The following is a 14,231-nucleotide window of genomic DNA, read 5'->3' on the forward strand; positions in this document are numbered from 1 at the left end:
TGCTCCTCCCCAGCCCTGTTCTCCAGACCCTTCCCCAGCTTTATTGCCCTTCTCTGGACCTGCTCCAGCACCTCAATATCCTTCTTGCAGTGAGAGGCCCCAGGCTGAACCCAGTATTCAAGATCCACCCTCACCAGTGCTGAGTACCAGGGGAAAGAAGGCCCCAAACCACATTCTTTGTATAAGGTTCTTGTTTATTCATATATTACAAAATTACAGTTTCACTACAGAAATAGAAAAATAGGAAATTCTTTGGAAAAATGCTTGTGACAGGCCAACACTTCCTCAAAAGGCATTAATCACCCAAATTACTGCACAGAAACGACCCAAACATTCAAGTGAACTACTGAGGTGGTCCCAAATAATATAGTGAAGGCAGAGGTCTGAAAAATAAAATAGGAGAAGTCTTGGTTTTACCCAAAAGGTTTGTCTCAGAGCAGGGAAGGTCAGGACTCAGTTACATTCTGGAATCCAGCTTCACTCGTGTCAGTGTCATGTTCCTTAGGCAAAGGAAGAGGAGACAAAAAAAGGGAGATAAAACAATTAACAACTGGGCAGAAAGGTCAGATTTTTGTTTCAACTTGACTCTCTGGGGAACACTTGTTAGCAGCAAGAGCTGACTTTACTAAGATGCTCCAAAGAATAGAATGGAATGGAATGGAATGGAATGGAATGGAATGGAATAAGAATAGAATAAGAATAGGAATATAAATAGAATAGGAATATAAATAGAATAGGAATATAAATAGAATAGAATAGAACAGAACAGAACAGAACAGAATAGAATAGAATAGAACAGAATAGAATAGAAATAGAATAGGATAGGATAGCAATAGGAATAGAATAGGAATAGAATAGACCAGACCAGACCAGGTTGGAAGAGACCTTCAAGATCATCACGTTCAACCTATCATCCAACACCCCCTAATCAACTAACCCATGGCACCAAGCACCCTATCAAGTCTCCTCCTAAACACCTCCAGTGATGGTGACTCCACCACCTCCCCAGGCAACCCATTCCAATGGGCAATCACACTCTCTGTGTAGAATTTCCTCCTAACATCCAGTCTGAACCTCCCCTGGTGCAGCCTGAGACTGTGTCCTCTTGTTCTAGTGCTGGTTGCCTGGGAGGAGAGACCAGCCCCAGCCTGTCTACAACCTCCCTTCAGGGGAGAGATTTTGAAGCTTCAAATCTGCTATGAAGAATCATTTCAACACAGTGCCTCTTGTGAGCGAGAATGCTGGTTTCAGAGAATCCCAGAATGCCAGCATGCTGGGGTGTGAAAGGGACCTCTGGAAATCACCTAGTCCAACCCCCCTGCTAAAGCAGGGGCACCTGCAGCAACTTGCCCAGGATCACAATGTCCAGGCAGGTCTGGAAATCTCTCCAGAGGAGGTGACTCCACAACCCCTCTGGGCAGCCTGCTCCAGGGCTCTGGCACCCTCCCAGCAAAAATGATTCTCCTATTTAAATGGAACCTCCTGGGTTCCAGTTTCTGCCTGGTGTCCCTTGTCCTGTCACTGGGCACCACTGAAAAGAATCTGGCCCCATCCTCTTTCCCCCCTACCCCTCAGATATCTCACATCTCTCTTGCAGCACTAGCAAGCTGTGGTGGTTGCTGAGGGCACACTGCTGTTACACAACACACCAGGAAATGAGCTGGACTTAGCTGCAATTACCAAAACTACACTTGCAGGTATTAATCCCCCAATTAAAACAAGGGAAGGACTTACTAACTTGAGCACTGCATTCTCTGCAGATCAACAGGCAGAAGTATTATTTTGGATCACACTCCACTGGGTCTGATCTCTTACATAACAAATGTCTGAACACATCACTGTGCCTCTTGCCTGGGACTAATGTAGCTGCCACAAAGACCGATCAGCCTCCATCCCACTACTACCAACCAGCCACTTGTGACTCTGTTCCTAAAAATACCTGGTTCAGTTTCTTAAACTCAACCACTTGGAAGAAGATGTGCTCCAGGATATGTTTGGCATCTTGCTTCTCCTTTGGGAGTTTGCTTGTTATTCCCAGGATATCGCCACACTTCCGCACGTAGAACTCCAGGTCATCATCAGTACCTAAAGGAACAGCCCCAGGGCAGAAGGCAGGGTAAGAGCACACACATCTGCAGCAGCTGGGCAAAAATGGCCTACAAACCTCCACTGGTTGCTGGCATTCTAAGGGGTTAAGCCCTATAACTAAATTCAGTGCACTAGCTGTGATGTACTCCTGCAGCTACTGCTTTCTCATCCACTTTAGGCTTCAGGTGTGTTCAAAATCATCGCAAGGTTTTTAGCTTCAAAGCATAAAGAGATGTGGAATACATCAGCAAGAGCATGCAACACACATCATGCATGAGAGAGGAAAGAGGAGGCAGGAGAGTCAGGAAATGTCATGACACACAAACAGTGTCATGGCACATCAAGTCATGGCCTCAGCTCCCAAGGCCTTCCAGCTTCCTGAGCTGAGAGCAGTGGATTGTCATGAAGGAGGCCCAGGGTTTCACATCAGATCTAACAACCATTGTCCTCCAAACACTTGGGACTTTGTACATAAATGTGTAAAGAATCAGCATGCTCTGCTCACACTTGTTTGTGATCTCTGCAAGACGAGCTTTCTCAGAGGAAAAAGTTTCATCCAAGTCAAAGAGCTCCAGAGGAGGAGGAGGCAAATCCTTGAAAGCAGGTGGGAAAACCTTGAAGAGAACAATCAGCACAGTTCAGCAACAGATACTTGTCTTATGCTTTACATATCTCTCTCAACAGTTTTGGACTGAGGCTGGACTTGGAAGGAATGTTTTATCAAGTCCAAAGCAGCTCCCAAGGACACAACACACCTTTATTTTTCCAACTCCACTTATAGTTTGTAAAAATCACTGCATATTCCAGAAGGGTTTAGCCATGAGTGTGCTCAAGTCATGACTTAGCATCACAATTAGAAGCACTGCACTTGCAGCTTGGTTTTGGCTTTGTTCCATGAGGGAGCCCAGAACTGGACCCTGTGCTCCAGATGTGGCTTCACTAGGGCAGAGTAGAGTGGGGGAAGAACCTCCTTTGACCTGCTGGTCACACTCTTCTTAATGCTCCCCAGGAGATCATTTGTCTCCTTGGTCAAATCTGCCTTTTGAAATCAATTTGACACATGGGCTGCCCAGGGAGGTGGTGGAGTCACCATCCCTGGAGGTGTTCAAGAGGGGATTGGATGTGGCACTTGGTGCCATGGTCTAGTCGTGAGGTCTGTGGTGACAGGTTGGACTCGAGGATCCTCAAGGTCTCTTCCAACCTCAGTGATACTGTGATACATCCCCCCCCATAGCTCATGTTGCTGTCAGCTCACAGCTCTGCTGGCACAAACCTGGCTAGCCTTTGCTGTGCAAGACAAATGCTCCACTTTCTACTTTCCCAGAGGACACAGGAGATGGAAGAACAGTGAGACAGACTTGCTCCTCCCCAGCAGCAGTCAGTATATTGCACCACCACAGCTCTCTGAAACACCACATTCTGTTTTCACAGCAAAGGCTGAACCAGCACAGGACTGGCAGCAGCTACTGGGCTGAAGGGTTTTATACCCAAGGCACTCCACTGCCACATAATTCACTGTTACAAGAACATTTCTCACTTATTTTTGTTCACTCAAAACAACTATGGAGATGCCACACATGTTCTCACGAAAAAGGATTCTCCATGTGCTCTCTTTAGCAAGAGGATGACTCACAGCTGGCTGGAGGACAGGTAGTGGAGTCTCAAACTGTGGCTGAATGAGTTGGAGGGGTTCATGCTTCACATTCAGCTGTTCATAAGCTCTGCAGCACAGAAAAAGATGAAATATGAGATGAGAAATGACCCATAACCCATTTCCAGTTGCTGGCTGTAGGGATGGCTTTGCATGAAGCCACATTATGCACAGTCACAGCATAAACCAAAATGGTACATGAGGAAAATGAGATCCAGTTCACAAAAAGCAGACTTGGGATTTCAAAAGGGTTTTTCAGGAAGCTATTTCACTGAATTACTTGTGATGGGATGAGGGAAATACAGGAAAGAGAGAGTCAGAAGAAAGAGTATCCAGAGCAGAGTGGAGTTTTGTGTCAGTGTGTCCATCCATGGCATGGTAACAGATGATTTGCATGGGACAAAGCTGCCAGTGATGGCAAACTGGGGACACTGAGCTGCAGATAAATCTTTCAACACAACTACTGGGAAATGCAAAGATGACTTCAGTAAATGCCAAGCAATCCAGCAGTGGAAAAAAACACCCCAGTTAGCACTCCAGGAACTACCCAACATTGCTGCAGGTAGTTTTACTAGAAGTATCACTTCACTGCATCAGTAGTAGTGAGAAAAAAGGAGAAAACAATGTCAGAAACTACAGCTAAGAGAAGAAGGGAGAGGAAACATCACTGTCATGCTGTACAAATCGACCTCCTGGCACATCTGTGCTCGGGATGCTGCCTACAGCTCAGTCCCCGCTGCTCTCACACAGATACAGTTAGGCACAAACAGCAAATGCAGACTAGAGAATGGAGTAAATAAATCAAATCACAGCTGCTGACTTGATAACTGAAGGGAGGGCAGTTGTATCCAGCTGATAAAGGGACGTGTCAAACAGCTTTGTGAAGTCTCTTGGGATCTCATCTCCTTCCTGCAGGCAGACCCGCAGCTGCTCCGAGAGCGCAGCGGTATCTGGGGGCATGGTGTAGTCTGAAATCTGAACACACAGACACACACTTAGGGGGCTGAAAAGACAACCCATTTCCATAGCCTCTGTCTAATTTGTATCTCACCCAAAATCTTATCTACAAAGAATTCTTTCATTCTTTACCCTTTGCAGTGCAGCTGACTAGGTGAGTGCAAACTCTCCTCTTCAGCTCTCTAGTCAGCTGTGCATGACTGCTGCTCTTTTTCTGCACACAGGACAGAGTCTCCTCCAAGCTGAAGAGTCCCAGCTCCCTCAGCTTTTCCTCATAAAGGAGAGGTCCCACTCCCTTCATCTTTGAAGCTCTGTGATGGGCTGTTTTGAAGCAGTTCCCTGAGGTTCTTCTTGAGCTGAGGGGCCCAGAACTAGACACAATATTCCAGATGTGGCCTCACTAGCACAGAGTAGATGTGGAGATCCTCTCTCAACCTTCTAATCCACCCCAGGATGCCACTGGCCTTGGCCACAAGGGCACACTGCTGGCTCATGAGCATCCTGTTGTCTACCAGGACTCCCAGGTCCTTTTCCCCAGAGCTGCTCTCCAACAGACCAGCCCCCAAACTACTGGTCCATGAGGTTGTCCTTACACAGATGCAAGACTCTGCACTTATCCTTGCTGGATTTCATTCAGTTTCTCCCTGCCCAGCTCTCCAGCCTGTCCAGGTTCCACTAAACAGCAGCACAGCCCTCAGATGTGTCAGCCACTCCTCCCAGTTTTGTGTCATCAGAAAACTTGCTGACAGTGAACTCCATTCCCTCAGCCAGGTCCTTGATGAATACACTGAGTAATACTGGTCCCAGTACCAACCCCTGGGGGACTCCACTCATGCCCAATTCGTCTGTCTACCCAGGGACAGATCCTGAATAAAGGCTCAACAACAACAGCAGCCATCCTGCTGCCAACCAGTTTGAGCTAAATACTGGGGCTGCTGGATCACATTGTTATTTACCAACTTGCAGTGGATTTTTCTTACCTCAGGGTCCTCTATATCCATCTGGTTCAAATGGATATCTGATGTTGTGAGCCACTGGAAAAGCACATCCTGGAGGAGGGGCAAAAGTGAAGAGTTAATTTCTGGAGGGTCCCAATAATCACAAATTAAAACACTCATGGAAAAGATGGGTAATAAAGCAAAGAATATCTAGGGAGAGGGTAAAAACTGTATCTGTCTTTACCTCTGGGAGCACTGAGTCATGGAAAGTGCATGACAGTCTCCAGCTATCAGGAGCTATACATGCAAAGGTTTGTAGTAACCAGTAGCCATAATCAAGCTCTAAAGAAGCTGAGAAAAAGTAGTAGCCAAAATAACAGCCTACTTGATGTTCAAATCTTAATACTAAAGTGGTGAAAGGAAGCAGGGAAAGCTTTTCAGAGTCCTACAAGACACATCATAAACTCTTGTCTTTAAAAACTCCTTCCTGTTAGCTGTGCTTTAACCAATTCCTCAAGGCTTTGGTGTTGGGTTAGAATCTCCACATGGAATCCATTTCATAGCTGCCCTGTTCTAAGGTGAAGCCTCTGGATGGCTTTGTAAGTGCTGTGAAAATCCACTATGGTGTTTTCAACAACAACTCAAACCCACCCCCCAAACTTACCATGATCTTACTATTTTCTTCTTTATCTAAATACTGATCACTGAACATGTGGGAGGATCCCAGTGCTGCCATCTTTCCACCTTGACTCTGTCAACAAAGAATGCAAGGTAGTTGATCCTAGGGTTCTGGAGGCCTGAAGCAGTCTGCCCAGAGAGGCTGCAGAGTATCCCTTTCTGGAAAAAATTCCAAACCCATCTGGACATTGCAATCCTGGGCAACCTGCTGTGAGTGACCCTGCTTTAGCACGGGGGTCAGACTGGATGATCTCCAGCAGGTCAAGGGAGGTGATTCTCCCCCTCTGCTCAGCTCTGGGGAGACCCCACCTGGAGTCCTGCCTCCAGTCCTGGAGCCCCTGTTACAAGAGGGATAGGGAAGTGCTGGAAGGTGTCCAGAGAAGGGCCATGAGGATGAGCAGAGGGCTGGAGCTGCTCTGCTGTGAGGACAGACTGAAAGAGTTGGGGCTGTTCAGTCTGGAGAAGAGAAGGCTGCAAGGTGACCTCATTGTGGCCTTCCAGTATCTGAAGGGGGCTACAAGAAGGCTGGGGAGGGACTGCTCAGGCTCTCAGGTAGTGATAGGACTAGGGGGAATGGAATGAAGCTGGAGGTGGGGAGATTCAGGCTGGAGGTGGGGAGGAAGTTCTTCCCCATGAGAGTGGTGAAGCCCTGGAATGGGTTGTCCAGGGAGGTGGTTGGGGCCCTGTCCCTGGAGGTGTTTAAGCCCAGGCTGGATGAGGCTCTGGCCAGCCTGATCTAGTGTGAGGTGTCCCTGCCCCTGGCAGGGGGGTTGGAACTAGCTGATCCTTGTGGTCCCTTCCAACCCTGACTGATACTATGAGACTATGAACCTCCACCATGCAATGATAATCTTACTAAAATACCACTAGAACAGTGGGGAAAACTCCCCAAACTTTGAGGAACTAAAACCATCCATCTGACAACTCAACAAATGTGCAATCTTTGCTGTCAATCAAATGAATTCTCTGCTGAACACCCCTCCCTCCCCAAAAGTTTTCCATTCAAGAAGGCAGGAGTCACTGGGCTCATCTGGAGTTTGCAGATGCAGAAAATGCACTCTCAACTTCTGTGGGGGGGCAGGAGGAGAAGGCAGGGTGACAGACAGAGAGTCATACCTCGTGCTGATAGAAAGCTAGAACAGGCCTGTTGAGCGGGAAGCAGACAGATCCTGTTGACAGAACAGCCACTGCTGGCTTCATCACATTCAGTGTAGCACCAAATGGGTACAGGAAAGTGAGAGCTCTGCAGGGAACACAGGAGCTCCATCAGTACCTGTGTGTGTCAGGGAGGCTGGACACACCTACAGAACTCATGCTCTCTGCCTGATCTGCAAACTCTTTAACTCTGCACTACTGCTTTTGAAACTTAACCCTTAACAACATTTCAGTCTCTTTCTACACAGTTTTCCAGGCTGATGATTTGTCTTAAATAAGGTGCAAAGCACACAGACCCAGCTGTGTCCTGGGTTGATCCCCAGCAGCATGGGCAGCAGGTAGAGGGAGGGCATTCTGCCCCTCTGCTCCGCTCTGCTGAAAGCCCACCTGCAGTGCTGGCTCCAGCTCTGGAGTCCCCAGCACAAGAAGGCCATGGACCTGTTGCAAGGAAGAATTCAAATAATTATAGCTATTTGCAGAAAAACTGTGTTCTTCTCAATGCTTCTCACTCTTCTGCAGCACAGAGGGATGGAAAGCTAAAACCTGCAGTGGCCACCTTGCCCTGGATAAAGACTCTTTACAATGTAGGGTGGCTCATGCCTGCAGCCAGACTCCTCAGTACCCAGAGGTTATTCATAGGTACCTTGTTTAATCAAATTAAAATCCATAGACTAGGGGCAAAAAAAAGCTTTGGCCAGGAGGATGATAATTCCCTGCAAGCCTACCACTTCTGCTCCCTCATTGGTTATCAAACACTGCTAAACTGATTCTCCTTTCCAGATATAACCAGAGGAGTAAGAAGCTGGCCACAAGACAGACATTAGAAAATCTCAAGACAAGCACAGTACACTCCTGGTAGTTACAAACCTGCCAATTCTGAGCCATTCTGAACTCTTTTTCCCATCAGTCAAACACTTACTGGGAGTCATGCCCGCTTCCATCTTCATCCGTTGTCTCAAGCACCGTTCTTCTTGCAGCTACACTGATTCCCCTACAAGATGTTGAGAAGCAAAACTCAGCTGAGACCAGCAGGAATCAGAAGAGTTTGCTGGGAGGATTTATATACCCCAAACACTTACCTATTCAGAACTCCATCAGAGATCAGTGCTTCTTTTGGGTGGTGGTACTTGTAGTATACATTTCGTACTACAGCATCTTGAAGAAAGGGGGGAGGGGGGGGAAAACAAATAGGTATTTACATCTTAGCTGCTTGGTGTGCCAGAGGCAGCAAGGAAGAAATGATTTAGCTGCTGGATTCCCTGCCTGTTTGCTTCTCAGGCCACAAAGCTGGCATGTGGCACCCAAAAGAACTCAAATCAACCTTCTGGACACACAGATTTACAACAGGGATATACTTGCATGTTCAAAGAAAAACTACACGAAACAAGCACACCTCCAGGCCTTCTGCCAAGCAGGAGAGGCAAAAGGATGATCCAGTTAAGAGGATATGTATCAAGTTTGATGAGGTCAAATTTGCTTTAGCTGTCTACCTACTAAAAGCTTCAGGGATTGAAACCAGTTGGGGGCAGAAAAAAACCTAAGGCAGGGTCTAGAACTGCCACCAAAGACCCCACAACTATTTTATGCACACTGAGACAAAGTTGTTTTGTTGGTTGGTTGGTATTTCCCCCTCCCCCCCACCCCCCCAAAAGTGAATGGCATTTTCTGGGCCTGCTGAAAAAAAGTGCCACTGTTTATTCAGAGTGTGGATGAAGTGATTCAGTCCACTAAAATGTTCTCAACAGAAGGCTTTTTAACCCTGAAATGTCACTAGAATTAATTGTTGGGCATAAATACCTCTAAACCTGACAACCAAAGCAAAGGAATGGAGATAAATAGTGTGGCCAGCAGGAGCAGGGAGGTCATTCTGCCCCTGGACTCAGTGCTGGTTAGGCCACACCTTGAGTCCTGTGTCCAGTTCTGAGCTCCTCAGTTTAAGCAGGACATTGAGACACTTGAACATGTCCAGAGAAGGAAAACGAGGCTGGGGAGAGGTCTGGAGCACAGCCCTGTGAGGAGAGGCTGAGGGAGCTGGGGTTGCTTAGCCTGGAGAAGAGGAGGCTCAGGGGAGACCTTCTTGCTCTCTACAACTACCTGAAATGAGGTTGTAGTCAGGTGGAGGTTGGTCTCTTCTCCCAGCCACCCACCAACAGAACAAGAGGACACAGTCTCAAGCTGCACCAGGGGAGGTTTAGGCTGGAGGTGAGGAGAAAGTTCTTCACATAAAGAGTAATTGGCCATTGGGATGTGCTGCCCAGGGAGGTGGGTGAGTCACTGTGCCTGGAGGTGTTCAACAAAGGATTGGATGTGGCATTTGGAGCCATGGTTTAGTTAGTCATGAGGTGTTAGGTGATAGGTTGGACTTGATAATCTCCGAGATCTTTTCCAACCTGGTTGATTCTGTGATTCTATGAGATGGTGAAGCTGCTACCAGGGTACTCTGCTCATGGAAAGCCCTTGGTGTGTCCAGTATTACACTGCCACATCCATGCAGACTGCAAGCAAACCCATCTCACAGAGCAACAGGTACTCTGTGAAAAGGATCTGCGTGGGTTTTAGCTACACAAGCTGAACCTGCTGCTTTGGTTTCGCTCCAAACAGACAAACAAAAGGTATCACTGAAGCCCCATTACCATTATTGAAAATGATGCCATATTCTTCCAACAGGAAGTTGATATTTGTGCCACATCTGGACTCTCCACCTTCTCTCAGCATCACCAAGATGGCTCCACCATCCTCCAGGAATTTCTTCAGAACAGAAAACTAGAAAACAATAAATATCCAGACAAAATATATGTGAAAGAAGCTGCAGACAGGACTGCAGGGAGTAAGGTAGCATTTCCCACTGTTTAGTCTGCTAACAGAAATGAACTGCTTAGCCAGGAATGCTGATGAGGGTGCCCAAGCTCTCCAGAGTTAAAAGCCTGAAGCCTCAGTCTGAAATACCATCACCAGTTCTTTCTGTGTGGTGAGCTGTACCAAGCCAATCCATTCAGTCACCGTGGGCAGCTTCTTCAGCCTTTTGACTGCAGAGGTCTGCCCTGGTTGTCCAAATGGCAAAAGTGGAGCCTCAACATGCTTGGAGTAGTCTCTTTTCTAATTGTTGAGGAGTGCTTTGCAAAGCTGCATGCAGCTGCAGCAGCACAGAGATCACAATAAACTACAAAATGCCACTCCTGGAGCTCCTTATCCACGTCAGTCATTAGTGACTTTGTGTGAGCTCCATGTAGCTTGTGTGCTGATGTTGAACTTAGCACCAGCCACATACATTTGGGTCAACTTCTGTTTTGATGTGATGCAGATGTGATTGCAGTAAAAGCAATGGCATGAATTCTCCAAATTGCAATGGACAGCAGTGAGTGAGGATAATGTTTCAGTGTCTCTAAGTAAAGTTTCTGCTATGCCTTCTGGACAAAGTTGTGCTCTGTGGTGACAGGTTGGACTCGATGATCTTTGAGGTCTCTTCCAACTTTGGTGATACCATGATACTGTAAAAAGGTAAATGATTCTGCCTACTTGCAATCAACCTGATCCTATGAGAACAGGGTAAACTCATATAAGGCAGCACAAGTGCAAGGCCTTCTGTGTTCACATCAAGCAAATCTCAAACCATAACTGATTTGCAAACAATTCTTGACCTCTTACCTCAGCAGCACTGAACTTTTCTCTTGGCCCTGCTGTAATCCACAATTTTACCCCAAAGAGCTTCTCAGATGTGATCTCATCTTTTAGGCTAGGAATAGATTAATGAAGATGTGTTATTGTTGGATACAGTCCTGACTGAACACTTCTTTGGTCTGGTTTGGCAAACCAAACCAAAGGGCTGGCAAATAAGCAGAAAGCAAATCACCTCAGTCACTTCACATCCTTTTACCTGGGTTTAAAGTGAACAACTAAAGCAAAAATAATCCTTACAGATTCCTAATAGTAAAGTCTCTGGAACGTGGTACTGTGGCAGATTCAGAACTGGTATAAGATGTCACAGCTACTATTAAACCTTGTGCCTCATCAGCTTCCTCTCTGCTTCTTTTTGCTCTGGGAACATTTTGCAGTGGATTCACAACATCAGATGCACAATGGCTGTTTTTCTTTTAATCCCAAACTCTAAAGCATGATAGACTCAAACACCTGCAGCAGGAGTTTTCATCCTTATAACTTACACAACTTAACTTACTGTGAAGGTGGTGAGACACTGGAATAGGTTGTGGATGCCTCCCTCCCTATCTAATCAACTAAACCATGATCCTCGAGGTCCTTTCCAACCTAAGTTATACTGTGATACTGTGATACCAAGCACCCCATCCAGTCTCTTCCTAAACACCTCCAGGGATGGGGACTCCACCACCTCCCTGGGCAGCACATTCCAAGGGCCAATCTCTCTTTCTGGGAAGAACTGCTTCCTAACATCCAGCCTAAACCTCCCCTGGCACAGCTTGAGACTGTGTCCTCTTGTTCTGGTGCTGCTTGCCTGGGAGAAGAGACCAACCCCCACCTGGCTACAGGCTCCCTTCAGCTAGTTGTAGAGAGCAATGAGGTGAGGGAGAATAGGTTTAGACTGGGTCTTAGGAAGAAGCACTTTAGTGTGAGGGTGGTGGGACTCTGGAACAGGCTGCCCAAGGAGGTTGTGGATGCCTCCTCCCTGGGGGGTGTGAAGGCCAGGTTGCATGAGGCTGTGAGCAGCTGAGTCTAGTTGAAAGGTGTCCCTGCCCATGGTGGAGAGATTGGAGCAGATGATCTCTAAGGTTCTTTCCAACATAACCTGTTCTGCAGTAAGACAGCTGTAAGTTCCAAAGGCAAACTACAGCTAATGGCAGAGCGCAATCGATGCAAACCGAGAGCTCTTGCCTTATGACACACATCCCCAGCGACTACTCGGGGATCCAGGGCAGACCTCCCAGGATCTCTCTGGGCCTGCAGGAGCCCAGCCCCTACCCGCGGGGCTGCACAGCGCTGAGGTGAGGCCACCCCCGGGAGATGCAGAGGCCACCCCCGGGAGATGCAGAGGCCACCCCCGGGAGATGCAGAGGCCACCCCCGGGAGATGCAGAGGCCACCCCCGGGAGATGCAGAGGCCACCCCCGGGAGATGCAGAGGCCACCCCCGGGAGATGCAGAGGCCACCCCCGGGAGATGCAGAGGCCACCCCCGGGAGATGCAGAGGCCACCCCCGGGAGATGCAGAGGCCACCCCCGGGAGATGCAGAGGCCACCCCCGGGAGATGCAGAGGCCACCCCCGGGAGATGCAGAGGCCACCCCCGGAAGATGCAGAGGCCACCCCCGGGAGATGCAGAGGCCACCCCCGGGAGATGCAGAGGCCACCCCCGGGAGATGCAGAGGCCACCCCCGGGAGATGCAGAGGCCACCCCCGGGAGATGCAGAGGCCTGGGAAGGCTGCTGGAACCCTCCGGGGACCCCAGGCCAGCCTTCGTCCCTGCCTGTAAAGGCCCCACGGCGCCTCCTAGAAAACAACAAAGGCAGCTGCCCCGAGGCTGCCTCTTACCTCTGGATCTTCCAGTTACCGCGAAGCCTCTTCCGCAGGGATTTGTAGCTGCTGGCGAGGCTGAACGCCTCTCCTTTGGACGCGTTGAAGACTATGGTGTTCCGCGGGCCCTTCTCCATAGGGCTACCCGGGGCTGTCACCGCCGCCGCCGCCACGGCCGCCGGAGAACGCCAGCTCTCGGGATCCGACCCTACGGCAGGGCCGAGGACGGCGGCGTAGCAACCGGCCCGGCGCGGGGCGCATGCGCGGGGCGGCCGCGGCGGGGGAGGGAGGGGAGGGAGGGGAGGGAGGGGAGGGAGAGCCGGGCGGTAGCCCTGTGCCGGGGCACGGCGGGAGAGGTAGGGAGGACAGGGCGGCAGCGCTGTGCCGGGGCACGGCGGGAGAGGTAGGGAGGACAGGGCGGCAGCGCTGTGCCGGGCTGCCGGGGGAGGTAGGGAGGACAGGGCGGCAGCGCTGTGCCGGGCTGCCGGGAGAGGTAGGGAGGACAGGGCGGCAGCGCTGTGCCGGGGCACGGCGGGAGAGGTAGGGGGGACAGGGCGGCAGCGCTGTGCCGGGCTGCCGGGGGAGGTAGGGAGGACAGGGCGGCAGCGCTGTGCCGGGCTGCCGGGAGAGGTAGGGAGGACAGGGCGGCAGCGCTGTGCCGGGCTGCCGGGAGAGGTAGGGAGGACAGGGCGGCAGCGCTGTGCCGGGCTGCCGGGAGAGGTAGGGAGGACAGGGCGGCAGCGCTGTGCCGGGCTGCCGGGGCACGGCGGGAGAGGTAGGGAGGACAGGGCGGCAGCGCTGTGCCGGGCTGCCGGGAGAGGTAGGGAGGACAGGGCGGCAGCGCTCTGCCGGGCTGCCGGGGGAGGTAGGGAGGACAGGGCGGCAGCGCTCTGCCGGGCTGCTGGGAGAGGTAGAGAGGACAGGGCGGCAGCGCTCTGCCGGGGCACGGCGCTCAGCGCACCGCGCTGCGGGCTCGGGCTGCACCCTGCCAGGACTCACCCTGCCGGGACACCACGGCCGCAGCCACGGCTGCCTGGACCTCCAGTTGCGGGCACCGTGGGCCTGGCTCCGGGCAGTGAGCGCTGAGCCTACTCCGGGCAAGCCCTCAGCTGTCGTCCCTCAGGCAGCAGCCCCAACCCAGGAAGGAGTTTCCGGGCTTTAAGGCCAGGGAAAAAGCAAAAACATTCATGCGTTCTATTTGCCTAACGTCAGGACTTTTGCAGCAGAAGCTCGCTGAAGCACAGCCCAGTGTTGGAATATTGCCACCCTCCAGCACATCATGAC

At 50.2% G+C, this 14,231-nt stretch overlaps 1 protein-coding gene across 1 annotated transcript; it reads right to left on the minus strand.

Moving 5' to 3' along the window:
• Nucleotides 1–181: 181 nt before the first annotated feature.
• Nucleotides 182–13,175, minus strand: IFT52 (intraflagellar transport 52). Its single transcript, XM_068150115.1, has 13 exons — nucleotides 12,966–13,175; nucleotides 11,113–11,200; nucleotides 10,101–10,230; nucleotides 8,547–8,622; nucleotides 8,387–8,458; nucleotides 7,429–7,555; nucleotides 6,299–6,385; nucleotides 5,677–5,745; nucleotides 4,560–4,714; nucleotides 3,722–3,809; nucleotides 2,594–2,702; nucleotides 1,940–2,085; nucleotides 182–500 (listed from the first exon to the last, which is right to left on the minus strand). Exons 1-13 carry the CDS (start codon nucleotides 13,082–13,084, stop codon nucleotides 447–449), a joined length of 1,320 nt encoding a protein of 439 aa, XP_068006216.1. The 5' UTR covers nucleotides 13,085–13,175; the 3' UTR covers nucleotides 182–446.
• Nucleotides 13,176–14,231: the final 1,056 nt, after the last annotated feature.

This window comes from Melanerpes formicivorus, unplaced genomic scaffold (assembly GCF_026170545.1).
Source record: "Melanerpes formicivorus ecotype bairdi unplaced genomic scaffold, bMelFor1.0.p_v2 SCAF_19, whole genome shotgun sequence".
NCBI classification, from domain to species: domain Eukaryota; kingdom Metazoa; phylum Chordata; class Aves; order Piciformes; family Picidae; genus Melanerpes; species Melanerpes formicivorus.

Excerpts from the sequence above, each read along its gene's own strand:
- IFT52 (XM_068150115.1), bottom strand. The coding sequence starts at position 13,084 with ATGGAGAAGGGCCCGCGGAACACCATAGTCTTCAACGCGTCCAAAGGA. Across the intron at positions 11,201-12,965 it reads GGTAACTGGAAGATCCAGAG|CCTAAAAGATGAGATCACAT; the intron begins GTAAGAGGCAGC and ends ATCTATTCCTAG. Across the intron at positions 10,231-11,112 it reads AAAAGTTCAGTGCTGCTGAG|TTTTCTGTTCTGAAGAAATT; the intron begins GTAAGAGGTCAA and ends ATTGTTTTCTAG.